Below are 22,894 nucleotides of genomic sequence, written 5' to 3'. Positions count from 1 at the left end.
GGAGACAGAGACTATATGAAAATGGCAGAGGTTGGGTGAAACAGCTATGGTGTTACCAGAAGTTCATCCCATCCCTGGTGTAAAGAAGCAGTTACTTCCTCTCTCCTCTAGACAAGTCAGATCAGATGACCAGAACTATCTATCTGAGGCCCAGAAGTTTCACAAGGTGATGCCTGACATCCAGAGGGCCATTTTCAGCATCCTACCACCTCAACTTCTCTTTGTCAGGCCAATGGACCATCTCTCTCAGCTGTGCTACTTGTTACTTTTTAAACTAAAATGAAAAGTCAAACGCAAATATGAATTCAGTGAGTCGAATTTTATTATGCACCTGTGGATTTATGGGAACAATGCCAAGGGATCAGATGAACAGGGAGGACAGATGTTCTTCAGATGTGGGGTCTCTGAACATCCACGGCAAGGTAGAAACATAGCTCCCCTGTCTGCCCAGCTACCCAGGGAGGGTGGGAAGGGAGTAAGTCAGTCAGTTCTCCTATCTTCCGGAGGAGCTTTCTCCAGAGCAGGTAACCGCATTGATTCTTCTGCATGGGAAGAACCTGGGATTTGAGTTGCATCACCCAGTAGGGTTTCCGAATCCAGGGGGAAGGTAACCTTCTGATTAGCTAAGTACCTTGGTCAGGTTTGCGTAAGTGAATGGGGGACTCCCTCACAATATCTGGTGGGTACTGAACGATGCACAGCGTCCCCAAAGGTTTCAATTCTGTCACATTCCCTTTCTTTCTTACTTAAGATTTTCAGATAAAATACACTAAGTAGAGTAGTGTTCCTCTTGGGATCATAACCTCCCCTCTTAATGGAATCCTTGGGCAAGAGTGCACAGGTGGGTGGGGTAAATGTACACGGAATCTGGGTTCTATTTGGAGTTTTCCCCTCCCTTGGCCTTCAAGATTCATATTTTTCCCTTTTCCTGGCAGATCAATCCAGATCAATCCAAGAGGCAAACTATGTAGAAAACAAAGAGCCTCAACAGTTTCTTTCTTTTTCAGGGTTATGACCAAATTATTTTATTGCTATAAAACTGTGTAACTCTTTCACTGAGTTTGTGGCAGCAGTGTCTCTCAACGTGACAATGAAGTGGCTGGCAAGGAACAAAGGGCCTTGCATTCATTTGCCCAGCCTTACTGCCTGCTAATGGGACCTGACATACAAATACGTAACGCATGCCTGGTGGCTGGCTTTCTGATTTAGTCACTGATACTCTATAGCCTCTGTGCTTTCTCATCACTGAGCTGCGCCAACCTGGCCAGTCTGCCAGGAACAAGACCGTGGTTTTCATTGCTTGCGGTTTTACTACCAGTGGTCACTCCCAGCCCAGAACCCCAGGCAATGAAATTTAAAGGCTATGTGCAGAGGACATCCACCCTGGGAGCAGAAGCTTGGATCTGAATCCTGCTTCCAATAGAACTGAGAGTAAGCTAACCCAAGTTTGTATTGACTCACCTGTGAATCGGCAATGACAGCAGAACCTCAGGATTATCTAGTTTTATGGGTTAAACTGTGTCTCCCCATCCCCCCCAAATTCATGTTGAAGTCCTAACCCCAGTACCTCAGAATGTGACCTTATTTGGAAATAGGGTCATTGCAGATACAATTAGTTAAGATGGGAACATACTGGAAACAGTAGGGTAGGCCCTAATCCAATATGACTAGTGTCTTTATAAAAAGGGAAAATTTGGAGACAGACACATACACAGGAGCACCATGTAAAGATGAAGGTAGAGATGGGGTGATGCTTCAACAAGACAAAGGATATCAACAATAGTCGGTAACCACTGAGGCTAAAGGAGAGGCACGGAGCCGATCCTTCCTTTACAAGAAACCAACCCTGCTGACACCCTGATCTTGGACTTCTGGCCTCCAGAACTGAGACGATGAATTTCTGTTGTTCTAAGCCATCCAGTTTTTGGTACTTTGTTACAGCAGCCCTAAGGAACTAATACAACTGGCACACTAAGTTAATATATAATGTAGAGAATGACTTCACCAAAGGTTCTGTTGTTTCCCCTGCTCAGTTCACCCAGCCAAGGAACCTCTCATTCACTGGAGCTGAGCTCCCCTTTCCTAGACACGACCCAATGGGAAAGGAAACTTAAGTGCCTTTCAAACGACGATGACTTCACTTCTAACCCACAAGCATACACCAAGGACCTTCAGGGTACAAAGAAAGGACACTTTGGGGAGCGTGTGCCAACATACAGTTTAAGATGTGGGCTTTGCCTTACATGAGCTCACAATCCCTAATAACCAGCCACCATCACAAATAAAAGGTTTCCATTTGGCAAGAAGCTGTAAAGCCCCCCACCAAGGCTTCTGAGCCTGAAAGGGCCATCTCATAATTGTGAGGTGCTCTTGTGGACCAGATGGTGACCAGGATTCAGACTTCTGATGACATGACATGGTCTGGTGTGCTTGGCCCTACTGCCCTTGTGCCCACGGGTCCCACCCCGCCTTCCTGCCTTCCTCCTAACCCATCACCTCATCTGCAGCTTCTTGCTGTCAGGCAGAAAGTACAGTTACCTCCAGACCTCAGGGTGGGGTGGGAATTCAGACAGCACAGGATGGGAGTATACTGAAAGTTAGCTGGTAAGGGACAGACCGCCCCCACCCCGACAAGGGGCCACTGCAGTAGGGGGCGCCCCGGTCCCTCCACCGCTTGGGAAGCACTGGACAGGGTTCTCCTAGACCCGATAACACTGGGCAAGTCAAAGCTGGTGGTGACACGCCCTCCCAGCTTCTGGCACAGCAGAGACAGAACGGATGCTCAACTGGCCACGATCTCATTTCTACCTGAGAGTAAAGGTCAGGAGGATGTGGTCTCCGTCCTGGGGAGGAGTCTGGAACCGAGCACGAGCGGGATGTGCTCTACCCAGGCTGGAGCTGCACCCAACAACGTGTGCGCCCTTGACTCAGTAGGAGTTCAGCGCCTGCTTGGACCGGCGCTTCATGTGCAGGCGCTGGTGGCGGAGAAGGTCAGAGTTCTGGGAAAAGCTTTTGACGCAGTACCGGCACTGAAAGGGCCGGGACTTGTCCACATGAGTGCTACTGCGGTGCCGGGCCAGTTGGTCGGGACGCTGGAACACCTTCCCGCAGTCACAGCACTGGAAGCGCAGCTTGGCCTTGCCCTTTGCCAGTAGGGCGTCGGAATCCCCGCCCACGGTACCCGATGCCTCCTGCTCTCTCTTCTTCAGTAGCTCGAGTCTGTCTGGCTGCAAGTGTATCCGCCTGTGGGAGAGCAGGTGGGAGTTGAGGCGGAAGCTCTTCCCACAGGCACCGCACCTAAAAGGTTTCTGGACCTCGTGGGTCTCCAGGTGCCCATCTAGGTCCTCGCTGTCACTGAACAGCTCCCCGCACACCGAGCACTCGTGTGGCTTCTGCTCCCTGCGACTCCGCAGGTGCCGGATGAAGTTGACCCTCCAGCGGAAGATTTTGCCACAGTTCGGGCACACATAGGACTTTTTGGAGGAGGTCTGCACCTCACCCCCTGACTCAGGGCCGCTCCGGTGGGAGGTAGGGAGGCTGTGCTGCTTCTCCGTGGGGCTCTGCAGCTCGTCTGTGCAGTAGGGGCCGAGCTGGGAGTCCTCGTCCCCAGAGCTGGAAAGAACAATCTCGATGGTCACCTCCTCATCCAGGCTGTTGTCGGGAAATGGTGCATCACCTCCGGCTACCAGAAAGCAACATGGAGGTCAGTGGTGCTGCCCAGGCCACACTCTAGCCCCTACGAACCCTACCCAGGAAGGTTCAGCGTGGGTCCAGGAACCCACATTTTTGCAAGGGATCTTCCGGTTGCAGATACCTCTGGTGTTATCTAGTGGCAAGGAAACCCTTCGCCACACTGTGCCAACATATCCTCGGTACCTCTTTCTCCTCTCTCCCTCTTCCCTACCTTTTTCTCCTAAGCCCCCAGACCCAATATATATATATATTTTTTTCTAGCCACTGAGACCCCTCCAAGCTCTAAGAGTCTGCATGTAAGTCTTGAGCAGTTACACATCACGTAACCTTGACTTCCTTAACCAGGCATGGGGAAAAATCTGTCAGGGTACATTAAAAGCCTTGAGAGAGAGGAAGACACTATATTCTATAAACAGACTGCCAGGAAGCTGCCAGCTACCATACTCTGAGCACTTAAATGCCCCAGGGATCGTGCAAGACTTCTGACGTGCCCAGTCCCATTTGCTCCTGGACACACCCAGTGATACCTTATTTGCCACATTATAAACATAGGCAAACTCGGGTGATGTGCCCAAGGGCTCAGGGCTGAAGGGGAGTTGAGCCCTGCTGTGATGTCAGAGCTGTTCAACGGTCCCAGACTGCCCAGGATCATCTCTCCCTCTCAGTGTCGTATCAGAGGCCCACCGACAGCCACTAGTGGTGATGCGTAGAGATGTCCTGCACTTTATAAACTGACTAGAAGCAGCTCGTTCAATGGATCCCAAGCCCGTGATGTTGGAAAGCTGTACCGTGGGGAGGAAGTGGGTGGGCACTGGGGAACCTGGTATGAAGTCCTGGCCTGCAGCCCAGAGCCCACTGCGCAGCTCTCCTCAGGACTGTTTCCTCACTTTTGTGAAATGTGGGGCTCAGGTCTAAAACAGGGGTGGGGGGGCAGTGGTGCCAGGCCCTTCAAGATATTAGTAGGAATATGGTTATTCTGGACTTAATTGCTGGAGAGAGGAGAGTTCTGGCAGCTTAGGGAATGTGAGAGCAGGTGAAACCGGACAGAGCATACCAGGAAGACCCAAAGCCACAGAGAGCAGGAGAGACAATGGGAAGGGCAGAGTCCATGGGGGTATCTGTCCAAACATCACAAGACAAGTGTGAGGGGGACTGGGTAGAATGTGAGACTGTGGAGTGGGAAGGGAAGACTTGAAGATTTAGAAAATTTTCAGTCTACCTATACTGCAAAAAATGAGAAAGTATATTCTGGGGAGAACACCAAGGGTGCGGCAGGACAACCTTGGATCCAATCAACCTTCTCGGAAGCCAGGAATGGAGATGAGATAATCCAGGAATGGTCTGAACTACTGTAAACTGCATGGGAGGCCTACAGTGTTTCTAAGAACATTATATGAGCCGAAACACTGCCATCTTGGAATAAAAAGGAAGGAGCCAGGATGAACTGAAGGAAGGCTCTCAGACTTCCAGAACAAACTAATAGAGCTATCTGGCTGCAAACATGCATCAACCTTGAAGGAAAAGGAAGACCAGCCCCAAAGGCAGTTCAGAGGTTGACAGGACTGCCACTGCATCCACAGGCCCAGAGTGTGGACACAGCACTGAGCCAAAGATGAATCTCAAGCCCTAAAATCTAACGGAATTTGCCCTGCTAGGATTCAGGCTTGCTTGGGAGCCATCAGCCTTTCTTCTTTTCAATCTTTCCCTTTTGGAATGAGAGTGTCTACTCTCTGCCTGTCTTACCATTGCGTTTTGGAAGCACATAACTCGATGTCTGGATTCACGGGTTCACAGCTGGAAGTGAGTACACCTTGAATTTCACCCAAACCTGATTTAAATTAAATCTTGATGATGCTGGAATAGGTTAAGGAGTGTTGGGATAGGGTGAATGTATTTTGCATATGAGAAGCATGAATCATGGGGGAACAGAGGGTGAAGTGTTATAGGCTGAACTGCATCCTCTTCCTCTTAAAAATACGTTATGTTGAAGTCTTAACCCCTAGCACCTCAGAATGTGACTATATTTGGAGATAAGGTCTTTCAAGAGGTAATTAAGTGGGGGCTTCCCTGGTGGCACAGTGGTTAAGAATCTGCCTGCCAATGTGGGGACACAGGATCTAGCCCTGGTCCGGGAAGATCCCACGTGCCACGGAGCAACTAAGCCCGTGCGTCACAACTACCGAGCCTGCGCTCTAGATCCTGTGAGCCACAACTACTGGGCCCGCATGCTGCAACAAAGAGTAGCCCCTGCTCGCAGCAACTAGAGAAAACCCGCATGCAGCAGCGAAGACCCAATGCAGCCAAATATTAAATAAATGAATAAATAATTTTTTAAAAAAGAGGTAATTATGTTAAAATGAAGTCAACAGGGCAGGACCTAATCCAACAGGTATCCTTGTAAGAAGAGGAGGTTAGGACGCAGACATGCAGAGAGATGAGCATGTGAAAACACAGGGAGAAGACAGCTATCTACAAACCAAGAAGAGAGGCCTCAGGAGAAACCTACTCTACTGAAACCTTGATCTCAATCTTCTAAGCTGCCAGAATGTTGAGAAAATCAATTTCTGTTGTTCGAGGCTCCCAGTCTGTGGTACTTTATTACAGCTGTCCTAGGAGACTAATACAGTGCATATAGGATGACATCCCCTTAAATCAGATGAAGTGGCCAAAAATAGATGCATAGTTTCTAAAAGGGGGGAAATAAATCAACAATAGTGCTGTGTGCCATTGACACAACAGTGTAAAGAATTCCTAGCAGATGAGATGAAACTCATAGATGCGTTGCCCAAAACACCACAGAGAAAGAGTAACACCAGGGCTGTCTCAGCTCAGCACTGATGAGTGCAAGGGGTGCGGCGGGTGGAGAGAAGGGCAGAGGGAGGCTGAATTGGCTGTGAGGATAATGGTAGAGAAAACAGGGAAGTTATTGGTGTAAGTGCTTTTACATGTATTAAATCATTTAATCCTCAACAATCATAACTCCACAAGGTAGCTATGACTATTATCTCTGTCTTACAGGAGAAAAATTTAAAACCGAGAGATAACGTACATCAAGGTTCAGGGGAATTGAGCTCAACTTGGGGTGGGGGGGGTGGGTGCTGCATACCAAAGCCTCTGGCTGTGCTGTCCCATGGCCAGGGAACAACCAGGCTGCTGTGTGTTTTCAGGGGGAGAAAGCCCATGACCAGGTTGATGGCTAATTCCTCAAGAAAGGCAATCTGTGGCCTGGGAATGAATTATTCCCTGTCAGCTGGGGGTGCTAAGGAGAGAAGCAGGGAGGACAGGAAGCTAGATTTTAAAAAATAAAGAAATAAACGCATTATAACTAATATATTCTTATAATGTTAGGAGGGGGAGGCGTTCTTAAGCAAGACACAAAATCAAAAAAGAGATGAAAAACTGCATTTACATACTAAAAACGTTTTTAGAAAACCATTTATGTCCTAAAAGTCCTAAAAGGTCCTTATGTGAGTCCTAAAAAGTCCTTATGTGGGTCCTAAAAACCCACAGAAACAAAGTTAAAAAACAGGAGGAATTATGTACAAATACTAAGAGGCAACAGATTGAGCCCCACAATTTTGAGTTTCTACTAAGTCTTAGAAAAGGCAAGCGAATGTGGAATTAAGAGCATGGGCCTGGAGCCCTATAACATGGGTTCAGATCCTCAGTCTGATACTCAGCCTGTGAGTGTCAGACGCTACCTGGGCAAGAGACTTCAGCTTGGGGGGTCCCAGCTGCAGAATGGAGACATCATAGTACCTGTTAGGGCCAAGAGTTTGTGTCCCCCCCAGAATCTGTATGTCGAAGCACTAACTCCCAATGTGATGGTATGGGAGGTGGGGCCTTTGGAAGGTAATTAGGTTTATATGAGGTCTTGAAGGTGGGAGCTTTGTGATGGGATTAGTACCTTTATAAGAAGAGGAAGAGACAAGGGCTCGGTCTCCATGAGAATGCACGGAGGAAAGGTCATACAAGCACACAGGGAGAAGGCAGTCAACTACAACCCAGGAAGAGAGCCCTCACCATACAATGAACCTGCTGTTGACTTGATCTCAGACTTCTCAATCTCCAGAACTGTGAGAAATAAATTTCTATTGTTTAATAGAAAATACCTCTATGGTATTTTGCTATAGTAGCCTGTGCTGGCTGAGACAGTATCTATCTCAGAAGGTGCAGTAAGGATATAATGCACAAATCGTGTAAAGACCTTACACTGGTGCAGTGCTTTGGACATAAAGACATAGAGCTTACCAAATGTGAAGGGGGAAGGGGCAAAAAAGAAAAAAAGGACTAAAGAGTATTAACTAGGCAATTCACAGAGAAAACGCAATAAACAAGAAAAGATATTCTGGGCTTCCTGGTGGGGCAGTGGTTAAGAATCCACCTGCCAATGCAGGGGACACGGGTTCGAGCCCTGGTCCGGGAAGATCCCACATGCCACTGAGCAACTAAGCCCGTGCGCCACAACTACTGAGCCTGCGCTCTAGAGCCTGCATGCCACAACTACTGAGCCCGTGTGCCACAACTACTGAAGCCCGCGTGCCTAGAGCCCGTGCTCCGCAACAAGAGAAGCCACTGCAGTGGGAAGCCGGCGCACCAAAATGACGAGTAGCCCCCGCTCACCTCACCTAGAGAAAGCCTGCGCACAGCAACGAAGACCCAACGCAGTTCCCCCGCCCAGCAAAAAAAATAAAATAAATAAATTAAAAAAAAAGATATTCCATTGCAGTGGCAGCTTTATAATGTGCTGGTTGGACTGACACGAATGGAACCAGTTGGGAGGGTCCCTCATGAGCGTGGATGTGGACCCTTCACCTGCTGTCAGAAGTGTGGGCAAGGCCACCAAAATAAAAATGGTGCCTATTCTTTGCAATCTATCATCTCTCACTGATCTCAGATAGCAACCCTTAGCTTCTTGCCATTTCAAAGTATATTCTGTGTCAGAGCCCAGCAGAGGGAGAGTGGAGCTAAAAAACTGGGGATTAATGACTGTCCACATTCTATAAGGATGCTGCCAGGGCTGAGACATGCTGTGGGCAGGAAGAGGCGGAAGAGGATTCTAAATGCATCTCAAGGGACTTCCCTGGCGGTCCGGTGGTTAAGACTTCACCTTCCAAGGCAGGGGGTGCAGGTTCACTCCCTGGTCGGGGAGCTAAGATCCCACATGCCTCGTGGCCACAAAAACAAAACGTATCTCGAGAATCAAGCTTTCATCAGGCAGAACTGAGAATGGGCTACACATGAAAAATCATCCTCAGCAAGCTCCTTAGAAAACCAGGGGTGAGCATCAAAGCTTGTGGGGACGGAGTACTGTCCATGTAGACCGACTGTAGATTTACATAAGCATAAAATCCCTTTTGTCTACACAGGAGAGGGGGCGAACACAAATGGTCATGAACCCTGCACGGTGGTAGGTGGAAACACCAAAATATCATGCAAATCTTGCTTCCAAAAGGCATCACGGATTGTGCATGAGTCAGTCTGGATGGCTGCAAAAAGTCCTCCATGACACAGTGGGTTCAAGTAAGGACCGGAGACTCGGGTGTGATATTTGGAAGAATGGCTGAACACTGACGACATTAAACATGGCGGGATTTTAGTCTTCGCCTTTGGAGGTGGCAACTTTTACCAGCATTACTTGGAGTCTAAATGCTGCCGAGGGCAGCTGGAGTACATTCTCCAGAGGTCCCCCTTTCAGCATTCTGTAAACCTGTTCTCTAATTCCAACACTTTGTCTGGGGAGTCCCGTCTTCCTTGCTCAGGGAAGAAATACACAAACTAGGTGGCCAACAGCACTACATCAGCACCCTGACTCAACCCACAAGAGAAAGGAAAGGAGGGGAGGGTCTCAGATTGCGAGTGAGCTGGAAGAGAACCTAGCAAAACAAAACTAGGGCAGGCAGTTGGCAAGGAACCGTCAGCAGGAACTTCAGAAAGTTCAATTCCTGAACCTACCACCAGCACAAATGTATACACATACCCAACACGCATGCACGCACACACACACCATGCACGCATACATTCACACACAGACATTATACACACATGCACGCACCACACACGCACCACGTACATAAACACCACTCACACGTGTATGCCCACACACATGCAGACATGCTCACATGTATACCACACGATGCCACATACCATACACACCACACACGTACGCTCACACACGCAACACACCAGACACACTATACATACATCACACATGCCATCACCACAGGCCATATCACAGCCCCACGCTACATGCACACACAAGCTCGCATACACACCACACACACACATATGCACACTCAAGCCACACATCACACAGCCAGGGGCACACTCCCCCGCACCCTCTCAGGCGTTCCTTTACCTGGGCAGGTGCTTGGCGGGAGCACCGTCTGCTGGCAGATTTGGAACTCCGGCACCTGCGGCTCATCCCGTTTCCTTCTTTCTTCTGTCTGGAATGGCTGGAGACTTGGGAAGTCTTTCCAGAGAAGAAAATGAAAACATTGATTTTCCCTGCAGCTGCAGCACCACCTGGGGGTGGGGGGGTGCATCTTAACAGATGCCAGGCTGTGATCCAAGAGTAGGCCTAGGCTCCCTCTCAGGGCAGCCACTCAGTAAATGTCTGTTGAGCAAATGAATCTGCAGGCAAAATGGGCCAACACCACGAACGTGGGTTTTGAAGCTAGATAGGAGGAATGTGGATCCTGGTTCTGCCCCTTCCACTTGACTGTGGACAAGTAACTGCCATCCCTGCTGGCATTTCCATTTTCTGTGGTGGGATTTCCAGTACTCCACGCAGACGCTGCATAAACGCAGCCTGGACAGGGCCTGCTGGGGTAGAGACGGGATGGGAAGCTAGCCACACCAGAGGCCCTGGATGCTTGTTCCCGGTGGGGATAGTGAGTGAAATACGGACCTGCTCTGTGCCAGCTTTAGGTCCCAAAGGGGAAGGGGTCAAGGGTCTGCTGATGACACCGTACAGAACTCTTTCCCCCGAAGGAGCAGACATCTTGAGGCGTTACAGCACAGTGGTTACAGATACAAGCTCTGGTGACACGGAAAGCTGGGGGTGGGGAGGGGGCTGGGAAATGCTGCTGCTGAACTGTGTCATGTCAACCAAGCCCGAGCGCCACCCCCCTGCCTCACTTTCCTCACACTACCTGCAGTATGTGGCTGGATGGAGTAGACAGGTGAAGCGGCCAGAGGCACTGTGCCCAGTGCCCGGCCAAGAGGTGGCACACCCTCCTCCTCCCCTACCTGACCTCTGGAGAGCATGTGACCTCACTGGTAGAGGGGCCACTGGGTTGTCAGCACAAGCCAGGTGTCAGTTATAGCAGAGGAGAAAGATATTCCTATTACATCCTAGTTCCTGGCTGATGAAGTGCAATCCCCACACCTGGCAAAATTAAAATCCCCATATTCTTTCTGTAAGGAATGAGGGATGAGGCAAGACTTGTCCTACCAAGACATGGTCCAGTGGTGACAGAGGGCTGCAGAAAATTGGCAGAGGGAGCAGGTCTGCCTCTGGCTGGCAGCGGCCTTCCAACCTGCTCTATTCACCAAGTTCTGGTATCAATACTCACCTGCGTAGGAGACCTGGGACACATCCTTCCCCTGGAGGTCCTGCAACTCTGGAACACGTGGCTCATTCTCCTCTCCTTGGGAGAGATCCAGCTGGGCAGCTGGGTCATCTATTCACAGAAAAGGGAAGGATACACATTCATCAGTGACCTGCTCCCACAGGAAACCAGGGTGGGAGGAGAGAGAAGCTGCCTGTCCCAGGCAACTCTGGGACAGGTAGAGAAGAGAGAAGCTGGAGGGACATGTGACAGGCCATGACACCAACAGGGGCCACACAGGGCCACAGAGAAGTGGAAAGACCAGAGCAAGCAGGGAGAGGGAGGGGGAGGAAGGACACTAAAGGGGAAGCTGTGGGCCTGGGGCAACTCTTTCAGGCCTGTCAGAAAAACAGCAATGAAGAAATCGATAGGACAAGAATGACAGAAGAAAAGCAAATGCAAGGGATACAAGTTATATTTGGTTTTGTATGCAAAACAGGCAGCTAACAAGCCTAACTTACACGTCACAGCAGCAGGCAATGGTCAACCTGCAGAGTGGCCTTGGGGCCACTGTGTACAGGTGACCTCCCATCAGGGCTTGGGGGTGAACAGTGAGGTCAGACATGGGCCCCCTAGATCCCTGGTCTCAGGAGAGAAGGAGAGTTAAGTCTTACCTGGAGGCAGTGAGACGCCGCAGTCCTCCCCAATGATGAACTCTCCGTAGAAGCCAGTCTGGGCAGGGTCTAGAAGGGACCAGTCCTCTTCTGAGAAGCAGAAGATCATATCCTTGAAAGAAGAAACCCGGTTCTGAAACCACAGAACAGGTACACCTCAATCCAGGGACAAGCTAGGGGAGGGATGCTACAAACAAGTGGGAAGGAAGACGGGGTTGAGGTAGAGCCCCCAGCAACATGTGCAGATGGGAGAAAGAAAAAGCAGACAGGCTGCTCCAGAGCTCACACTGATTCCCTAGTTCTAGCCTGAGACCCACCTTGGATGCATCTGGTTTGGCAGAATCCAAACAGTGAATGCCTCACAGGGTGGCCAAGGATGTACAGAACAGGCCTTCCTACACAGTGCTGGGGAGGCTGCAACCCACAACTCCCAGGCAGGCAAATGTCCACCAGATTACCCACGTGTTCACCCTTTCATGCAGAGATTCCATTTCTACAGTTTATTTTCACATGTGCAGCATGAGGTCTGTATGAGCTCCTTCGCTGCAGCACTGATGATAAGAGATAATAGTTAAAGCTGAAAACAAGGTCTATGCTCATCAACAAAGAACTATTTAAGTAAGCTACAGGACATCCTACAAGGCCTGATCACACCCTCGTTAGAAAGAATAAGGGCTTCTCCGTACCGCGTAGGAAGCCCTCCAAGGTGTACTGTTACATGAAAAGCACCCGGCCAGAGGTTGTCTAGATTGTCCCTGTGTGCCCAGCACCTAAAAGTCTTGACCGCCGGTTGCTTCTGCAAAAGGTGCTAGGACCCCCGGGGTTATGTGCAGGAGGGAGACTTTTCTTACACTGTGTTATAAACCATGAGAATGTGTCAAAAATTAATTTTAATTTCTGAAATGATGGCATATCCACATAATACCGGGAGTCCACAAAAATAAAGAAGTCATTTACAAAATGGAAATGTAATTCTTAGCCAGTTAGAGCATGAAGCTAGGTTCTCAAATTTCCTCTAAATACTAATATGACAATTGGTGGTATATGTAAATGTCATTGAAAAATTATTTGTTTTGTTCGTAATAATCTGGAAACTTGATCATCTGATAGAATATTTGGGAGAAGTAAAATGTGAAAAGATGGGGCTTCCCCAGTGGCGCAGTGGTTGAGAGTCCGCCTGCCGATGCAGGGGACACGGGTTTGTGCCCCGGTCCGGGAAGATCCCACATGCTGCGGAGCGGCTGGGCCCGTGAGCCATGGCCGCTGAGCCTGCGCATCTGGAGCCTGTGCTCTGCAATGGGAGAGGCCACAACAGTGAGAGGGCCGCGTACCGCAAAAAAAAAAAAAAGTGAAAAGATGAACAACTACTGGTCTAGTTGACATTTCTGTTTGTACCTTCTAATCCCAGAAGAACAGAAATACATACATGTATTATTTCTACTAAGCATGTCATTATATATTGGCTTAACAAGCACAGGTTTTCTGCAAAGTGTTTCAATCACAAAACATTTAAAATAAAATTCCATTTGGGTTTGTTTTTTGTCTTTTTAAAAAAAAGCCCTTTATACAGTTAATTGAAAAGGACTTCAAAATAAAATTTGGGGGTAAAAATGCAACCCACAGTACTTCTGTATAATATACTAACATCTGTTTTTCTTTTTTTTTTTAAAAAAAGAATTCACAATATTTTAAACACATGTCCTTGCAGCTAAATCTCTGGAATATTACCAGTTACTGCCATACGGTTGCCCAGGGGCCAGGTGCCAGCTGTGGGGGTTGGTGGGTAGATGGGTGGGTGGGGACCTGGGTAAGGAGAATTTTCAATGCATCTCCTCTGGTACCTTTGGACCCTTCCTCCCCCACATACGTGCTTTTTAATTTTTTAAATTAAACCTAGAGAGTAATACAATGAACATGAAGGATACACCACTGTTCAACTAGAGTCAATAAATGAACATGTGGCCCTTTTGTCACATTTCCCCCTCTCACATATATGGTGATTGGGTATGTTCACTCGTTCTCCTGGATATCTGGGGAGTTGCAGGTATCACAGGTCGTTACCCCAACATGTGACAGAGTGTATCTCCTAAGAAAGATGTTAGTCTCCTACATCAGCACAATTCTTTTAGCACAGTGGCTCTCAACCAAGTGGACTGATTCTGCACCCAGAGGATATCGGGCAATGTCTGGAGACATTTTTGTCACCACTGAGGGGTGGGCACTACTGGCATCGAGCGGGTGGAGGCCAAGGGTGCTGCACAACACACCCCTACGGCCCAACTCGACAAAGAACTACCCAGCCAAAATGTCAACAGAGCCATGGTCAAGAGACTGCTCTACAAGGCAAAAAATACACAAATCAATTTTCACTGCAAAGTAAAGGGGCTGTTACAGCGGAGGATTCCTGGACTGAATGTCAATATCATGACATAGTATGAGTGTGTTTCGTGTTTGGTAATTGCAATCATTGTTGCTTTTGCTGTGGTCATCCATTTACAATGCTTGGTGTCAGTTTATTTATCTCTTGTAAAAATAAAATACAGTGTGTGAGTGTGAAAAAAAAATAATAGTACTGCTAACTGATAATAACAGTACTGCTAAAAATAGATAGATAGATGGTATTATTGTGAGGGCTAAGAGATAATGTACGTTGAATGCCCAACACAATACCTGGCACAGAACAGATTTCAATAAATGTTTCTTAAATGAATAAATAAATGAATATATTAAAAAAGAAAAAAAAACTGCTCTACAACCGAGAAATTTAATATTGGTTCAGTAATATCACCTAGTGTCTTCTGAATTATGAAATAGCATTACCCTTTCAAGGAAAAATATTTTGAAGAGTTTCATGGGTGACTGTGACAAGAGGTCAAGATTGGGAATTGCTGGGTTAAAAGCTTTCTAATGGGCCCCTAGAAATCTTGCTGAACATACATTGTCTTAAAATGTCAGTCATCTGGGATATAAATAAAATTCAACAGTCGTATGTTTATGTTACCACAGGCATATGTTTACAATTACTTATTTATACTTTTTTTTGCCCCAGTCCATTCGATCAGAAAAGATTAAAAGTGTGATACTCCCCTGGGTACTTAGGGATGTAGGAAAACAGGCCTTTATACACGGTTGGAAATAACTGCACATTTCTGAACAATATTTGGGAGAATGTAGCAGAAGCATACACTGTGATCCAGTAATTCTATTTCTAGGAAATGTTTCTAAGGAAATCATTAGAGATGTATGCAAACATGTGTGTAAAGAGCATAGAACACAATGTTTTGCAGAATCATATGTGAGGCTTCTTTTCTTCTTTATGCTTTTCTCTAGCGTCTGAAGACCTACCTAAGCACGTATCATTTATATTTTAATAGTATTAAAAACTGGGGAATTCCCCGGCGGTCCAGTGGTTAGGACCTCAGCGCTTTCACTGCGGTGGCCCAGATTCAATCCCTGGTAGGGGAACTAAGATCCTGCAAGCTGAGTGGTACGGCCAAAAAAACAACCAAAAACACCTGAAATAAAATACCCATGTACCCGCTAGTAAGATGTATGAACTATTAATAGGTAACAGTCTTTGCTTCAGGTTTTCCTTGAAAGGGTGTGGTAGGATTATGGTCTCCTCTGAGCTTCTCCCGACCCCAGTCCCACTCCCAGACCTTCCTAGAGGGAAGCTGCACTCTGGATTTGGTGTTTAATATTCTATGCATGGCTTTTAAACTCCCACTACATCCAAATATAGCCTGAAATGACAGCACTGTTTTGTAAGTATTTAAATGTTAAACTTGCCTTATATGCACCATTCTAGTTAAGATTTATTCACGTTGATATACGTACGTCTAGTTCATTGACTTTAATGTATACAATTTCATAGAATTATTTCTTCTGTCATAATGTTTAGGTCTTTCCCAGCTCAGTGAACTCTCTCTTCTGTCACCCCATCCATGTGTAACAGTGCCTCCAGAGTAGATGTGCAGAGGGAACATTGGGAACATACATCTTGACCGACATTAAGTATTTCCACATCTTTCTTCAAGTGGAGTACCTAAAGTACGCTCCCACTGGCAATACGCTGGCACGCCTATTTCCATACACCTTTGCCAACAGCACTGGGCACTGTCAAATATCTAAGGTTCTAGCAGCACTGTGGGTATGAAGCAATCACAGGAGCGTAACTCCCTTTACCTCGATGAACATCTCTTCATGAATTTATTGGCCAGTTGGGTTTTGTCTTAAGATGCTCGCTTATTTTCTTTGCCTATTTTTCTATTTTCTAATGAGTTGCTCTTCCTATTTTTTTAAAACCAGCTTGTTATCAACTGTGGATATACTTCACTATCATAAAAGAAAAGATAACACCATTTCAATTTTTAAAAAATCTAAGTGTTTCAATCGCTTTATGGTGATATGAGTAACCAGTAATATTAATGAAATATAAAGAACTGCAAGAAAATGTTCAACAAATTAGTAAGGTGACCATTTTAGAAAAGAGCTTCAAAATCAGAAATGTGGCTTTGGAACAAAAACAGGCCAACATAGAAGAGAAGAAAAAGTCCAGAAACAAAATTTGGTATACCTAAAACTTTAATCTACAGGAAAAAACAGAACCCTAATCAATGGGGAAAAAGAAAGATGACTTTCATCTGATGTGCCTGATACAGTTGGCTAACTACTTAGAAATAAAACTAGATTCTGATCCTTGATCATAAAGAATATAAAAATAAAAAACTGGAAGCCTCCCCACCCCCGCAAAGGCTTTCAGGCACTAAAAATAGAGACGCCATATGAAGAATTGGCAGATACTCCACATAAAAATTATGAATATCCACAGTAATGAAAAAGCATGAATGAAACTAAAAGACAAATGACAAACTGGGAATAAAGGCACACCACTTATGAAAGGCAAAGAGTGCTTTAAATATATGGAGCCCTTACACCACAATTGGAAAAGCTTTCCATCCCAATAAAAAAAGGTGAGGGAACCAAGAAAGTAAATATTTTAAAACATATGAAAAAAAGTTCACCTTTACTAGTACATGAAAAAATGTATATAAAAGACTAGTATCAATCTTCACTTTGGGGACTTCCCTGGTGGTGCGGTGGTTGAGAATCCGCCTGCCAATGCAGGGACGTGGGTTCTAGCCCTGGTCCAGGAGGATCCCACATGCCGCGGAGCAGCTAAGCCCGTGCGCCACAACTACTAAGCCTGCGCTCTAGAGCCCATGAGCCACAACCACTGAGCCCACGCACTCTAGTGCCCGTGCTCTGCAACAAAGAGAAGCCACTGCAATGAGAAGCCCCTGTACCACAACAAAGAGTAGCCCCCACTCGCCACAACTAGAGAAAGCCTGTGCACAGCAATGAAGACCCAACGCAGCCAAAAATAAATTTATATATTAAAAAAAAATCTTCACTTTGATAAAGTTTCAAAAAGAAAGGTGATGAATTTCACCCAAGCCTAGAGGCCAAAATTCTTACAATCCAATCATAGAAATCCTCTGGAATCTTCAAAAAAGCTTCTATATTAATAAGTAAAATTAACAAGGTTGCTGGTTAGAAGGTCGGTATACAAAAATCAGTTGTATTTCTATATGTGAACAAGTGGAAGATGAAATATTAAAAAACCATACCACTTACAATAGCATCAAAAGTCATGAAATTCTTAAGGAAAATGTTTACCAAATATGTACCCCATCCAAACACTGAAGAACTAAGTAAATGGAAGGATTTAACATGTTCCTAGATGGGAAGACTTCAAAATGTTAAGATGTCAGTTTGCCCCATAATGATCTATAAATTCAGTTCAATTCCACATAAAAACTCCAGGAGACTTTATTTATTTATTTTTAATTGATGTGTTGATTCTAAAATTTATAAGGACATACAAAGCACTTAAAGTAGCCAAAAGAACTTTGAAAAACAAAAGTCAAATTGGAGGACTCACTATCAATTGCAAAACTAAGTATAAAGTTATAGTGTTCTTGGCATAAAGGATCAAAACATAAATCAGGGTACCAGGTAGAGCCCAGATGTCCAGACATATGTGGACAACCAATTTTTGACAAAGGTGCCAAGGCAATTCAATGGGAGAAAGGGAAATCTTTTCAGTGAATGGTGATAAACAACTAAATATCAACATCAAAAAAAAAAAACAACCCTACACCTCATACAATACACAAAATATAATTTTAAAAGGAACCAAAGGGGTGCAGTGGTTAAGAATCCGCCTGCCAATGCAGGGGACACGGGTTTGATCCCTGGTCAGGGAAGATCCCACATGCCGCAGAGCAACTAAGCCCGTGCACCTAGAGCCCGTGCTCCACAACAGGAGAAGCCACAACTCGCTGCAACTAGAGAAAGCGCATGCACAGCAACAAAGACCCAACACAGTCAAAAAAAAAAAAAAAAGAACCAAAGGGACTTTCCTGGCAGTCCAGTGGTTAAGACCCCGTGCTTCCACTGCAGGGGCACGGGTTCGATCCCTGGTTGCAGAACAAAGATTCCACGTGCTACGCAGCACAACCAAAAACAACAAAAAAGAACCAAAGACCTAAATGTAAAACCTAGAACTATAAAACACACAGTAGGAAAATCTCTGTTGCCTTGGGGTAGACAAAGATTTGTTAGACAGGACACAAAAAGCATTAAATGATAGAAGAAAAAACTGATAAATTCAATCTCATTAAAATTGAAGATATCCAATCTTCAAAAGACATCGTTAAAACAATGAAAAGGCAAGCTGTAGACTAGTAGAAACTATTCCTAATACATATATCTGACAAAGGACTTTATCCAGAATGTATATGTCTTAAAACACAATAAGATAAGCAACCCAAAAAGCAGGGAAAATGTTGGACACCTCACAAAAGATGGAGAAATGATCCACAAGCACATAAAAATATACCCAACTTCATTAGTCAACAGACAAATGCAAATCAAAACCATATTGAGATATCCACCTCAACAGCCAAAGTATGTTTTTTAAAATAACAATGTCAGGATATGGTGAAGATGTGTAAAAACTGAAACTTTCATTCATTGCAGGTAGGAGTCTAAGTGGTTAAATCATTATAGAAAATAGCCAATTCTCCTATAATTAATTATATACACTTCCCCGTGACAATTTCACTCCTAGGTAATTGCCCAAGAGAAAGGAAAACATACATCCACAAAAAGACTTGTATATGAATGCTCATACAAACTTCATTCATAACAGCCAAAAGTGGAAGTGACCCAAATATTCACCAACAGGTCAATGGATAAGCCAACCGTGTGTGTGTGTGTGTGTGTGTGTGTGTGTGTGTGTGTGTGTGTGTGTGTGTGTGTGTGTGTGTGTGTGTGTGTGTGTGTTTTGGCCGCCCTGCGTGACTTACGGGATTTTAGTTCCCTGCCCTCGGCAGTGAGAGCACGGAGTCCTAACCACTGGACTACCAGGGAACTGCCCTGGATAAACCAACTGTGACGTAGTTATACAATGGAATACTACTCAACAATAAAAAGGGACAAACTACTGATACTGGGCTGAGTAAGAGAAGCCTGACACCAAGGACCACATACTATATGATCCCACTTATGTAAAATTTTAAAACAGGAAGAACAAATCTATTGTGACAAAAAGGAGATCAGTGCTGACATGGGCAGGAGAGCAAAGCTTTATTGCAAAAGGGCACAAGGGAACTTCTGGGGTGATGGAGATGTTTTGTATCTTGACTGGGTGATGGTTACATGTGTAGACACTTGTCAAAACTCTCTAAACTTTGCACTTAAAATAGGTATATGCAAATTATAGCTCAAAAAACAGATTAAAAGAAGTAAAAATATAGAGACCATTTTCAGTCATCATTATGGTGAAGATTTAAAAAAATGTTAATATAAAAAATAAACAAATATGGAACAATTATACATAACTTATATATGTATATATGTCGTATTAAAATACCACCCAAGAGGGACTTCCCTGGTGGTGCAGTGGTTAAGAATCCGCCTACCAATGCAGGGGACACGGATTCGAGCCCTGGTCCGGGAAGATCCCACGTGCCGCGGAGCAACTAAGTCTGTATGCCACAACTACCGAGCCCGCGAGCCACAACTACTGAGCCCACGTGCCACAACTACTGAAGCCCGTGTGCCTAGAGCCCATGCTCCTCAACAAGAGAAGCCACGGCAATGAGAAGCCCGCACAACGCAATGAAGAGTAGCCCCCGCTCGCTGCAACTAGAGAATGCCCTCGTGCAGCAACGAAGACCCAATGTGGCCAAAAATAAATAAATAAATAATTTTATTAAAAACACACACACACACACAAAAAAACCACCTGAGACCCTTACCCCAGAGATCAGAGCTTACATGATCCATATGGGGAACACCACTTCAGGGCCCTCGATGTGACACATGGGGAAAGACAACCCAGCCTGGCACTCTCACCAAAACGTGTAACCTGAATCTCATCGTGTTAGAACCTATCTGAGCAGAGTCTGCCATTACAACTAATCTTCACTCTTCAGAACTACTGATGCCGCGACAAACACTGAAATTCTAAGGAGAAAATGTTGCACATAGGACAACTAATAATTGGGAAGCATGATGCTCTGTGACTATTATTTTAATGTTGAATTTCCAGAATGTAGTAACTGTATTATGGTTATGTAAGCAAATACCCTTGCTTTTAGGAAATATGCTCCCTTGGCATGAACAAAGAGATAAAAGGGGAAGAATGTCTGCATATAACTCCCTAAAGATTCAGGAAAAAAAATGGGGGGGGGCGTTGGGGCTGAGACAGAGACAGAGTAAGAGAGAGAGAGAGGGAGGAGGGAGAGGGAGAGAGATAGTGACAGAGAATGCGGGAATTAAAGTGAAGAGTATTTGCAGTATTTCTATTCTGGCAGTCTCCCCCAAGCTTGATATTAATGCGAAAGCAAAAGTTAAAAATAAAAATAAATATAATATTTTAAAACTTTCTAAAGATGAATCCGTTTGGAACTGGGCTTCTCAAATTTGAATGTACATATCAATCACTCAAGCATCCTGGTAAAAATGCACATTATGCCCCTGCAGGTCTGGGGTGGAGCCTGAGAGCCTATAGTTATCAGCCCTTAAGTGGCTTTACTGCTAGTCAGAGGCCAGTGTGGGGGAAGCCTGTCCAAGACAAGTTCCACAGAGTGGAAGACAAGCCTCAGGAAGCCACAGGCTCTCCTCACAAGGGCTTGCAGCAAAGAACTTGATGTTGGTCTTGAAGGGGGTAAGAATACACCACTCCAAAATATGCCACTTTGGCCTAAGGGCTGTTTTGAGCTGTAGGCAATGGAGAAACAGAAAGACTGCAGAAGAAGTACCCTCCCCCTACTTGCCTAAAGGCAGGGCGTAAATTTTCCTTTGTGAAGGACTCCTCCCTTCCTACCAGGGTGGGCAATGTGACTCTTAATAACCAGACAGAACTCTAGACTCTTTATCAGCCCAGAGACAGCATAACAAATTTAACTAAATAACCTTTATCTTCCATTCGTTTCCACATATAGCTACCTTCCCACAATTTACCAGCCCTTGAAGCTCAAAATCCTCTTTGTCTTGTCATTTCTCCATAAATGTATTGCCTGTAGTTAAAATGGTATAATTCTCTGGGTCTGACTGCCTTCTAGTTTTCCTTTCATTTCTGTGAGGCACCCCATAGCCATATAAAATAAATATTTTTCACCTGTTAATCTGACTTTTATCAGCTCCACTTGCAGTTTCCCAGCCACTGAACCTTAGAGAGTAGAAGAAAAAGTTTTTTTCTCCCTGACTAGTCTCTTAATGAGAAAAAGATGGTAACTGCCACTATTGGTGAAATATGAAAGAAGTCAGTGCTCTAAGACAGCACTGCAGAGGTGTCTGGTTCTGAAGATTCTGAAGAAAAAACTGGCAGGTACGTATTTTTCAAAACAGATATGGCTGTTTTTCCCCGTAAGCCTTGGATAGGTGTCTGTGAATCTACCCCAAACTGCGATAGGAACAAAACACGGTGGGCACGGATGTTCACAGCATCATGTAAGCAAACCCAAGTCCCAGGTCCCGGGAAATGGATCAATGATGCTCCAATCACTGACAATCTGACACAGCCACTTAGCAGGATACCCAGGGAGCTTTTATATCATATGGAGAAATGCCTACATACAAACTGGAGACAAAGCATACACACAGGACTCAATACAGCATATGATCCTAGAAACGCACAAACAAAACAGCAGAGAAAAGAAGGAAGTTCATCAAGACACTCAGAGATCTTCTCAGATAACTGGAAACATGTAATATCCTTTCACTTTCTAAATCTTGCCAATTTTTATAACAAGAATGGGTGGGGGAAATAAATATGTCCATTTAAAATTAAAGTTTCAGAGGAGACTTCTGCTGCCTTCTCGAAGATGGAGCAGACATACATTCCTTTAATTCCCCCCACTGAGTATTATTAAAACCCCAGGAAATTATATATTAAAAAAACACAGCAAACTCTCTGAAAGGTGGAAAGAGGAAGGCACACCAGCTAGGGACCTCAGACAATACAGCGAGGAACAACAGAGTGCTGAGTACCCTGGATTTTTCTTTCTGCCTCATATATAAAAACTTGAAGCTGAAGGAGCAGGTGACCCCAAAATACCAACAGGCACAGATAAAAATACAACCCTAACAAAAGCCTGTTCTCTCAGCCACAGGACCAGGAAAGTAGCTAGACACACAATAACCGCTCTAGTCCAGCCAAGCACCACAAAAAAACATGGCCCCCAACCTCGCTCATGCTAGCAGAGAATGGGTGGGAGCCTAGACTCCCACCCTCACCAGGCTGCAATGAAGTGCCCCAGCACCCCCACTGGTGGTCTCAGAGAAGGCCAAGGCCAAGCAGAGAGCTGGGACTTCCATCCCTGCTGACTAGTAACAGTCCTTCCCCCACACCACCCCAACACAGACTGTATCAATGGAGACCACATGGGGAGCTGGAACTCC

General features: G+C 45.5%; 1 protein-coding gene across 3 annotated transcripts in view; it reads right to left on the bottom strand.

Annotated features, from left to right (window-relative positions):
• Positions 1–313: 313 nt before the first annotated feature.
• ZNF496 (zinc finger protein 496) overlaps positions 314–22,894 on the bottom strand; it is a 39,464-nt gene continuing 16,883 nt past the window's right edge. For 2 of the 3 annotated variants that reach the window (XM_082650774.1, XM_082650775.1), the window contains exons 7-10: positions 11,921–12,053; positions 11,271–11,378; positions 10,052–10,165; positions 314–3,682 (exon numbers count right to left, since the gene is read on the bottom strand). In XM_082650774.1, the coding sequence (XP_082506900.1) occupies positions 2,928–3,682; positions 10,052–10,165; positions 11,271–11,378; positions 11,921–12,053 (1,110 nt within the window). In that variant the 3' untranslated portion in view covers positions 314–2,927. The remainder of the gene's footprint in view (positions 3,683–10,051; positions 10,166–11,270; positions 11,379–11,920; positions 12,054–22,894) is intronic. The other variant, XM_082650776.1, reaches the window with a different exon arrangement.

Source organism: Grampus griseus (genome assembly GCF_964374135.1).
Source record: "Grampus griseus genome assembly, chromosome: 3".
In the NCBI taxonomy this organism is placed as follows: Eukaryota; Metazoa; Chordata; class Mammalia; order Artiodactyla; family Delphinidae; genus Grampus; species Grampus griseus.
The sequence above is the reverse complement of the archived record's forward strand: the minus strand, read 5'-3'. Positions and strand labels throughout refer to the sequence as shown.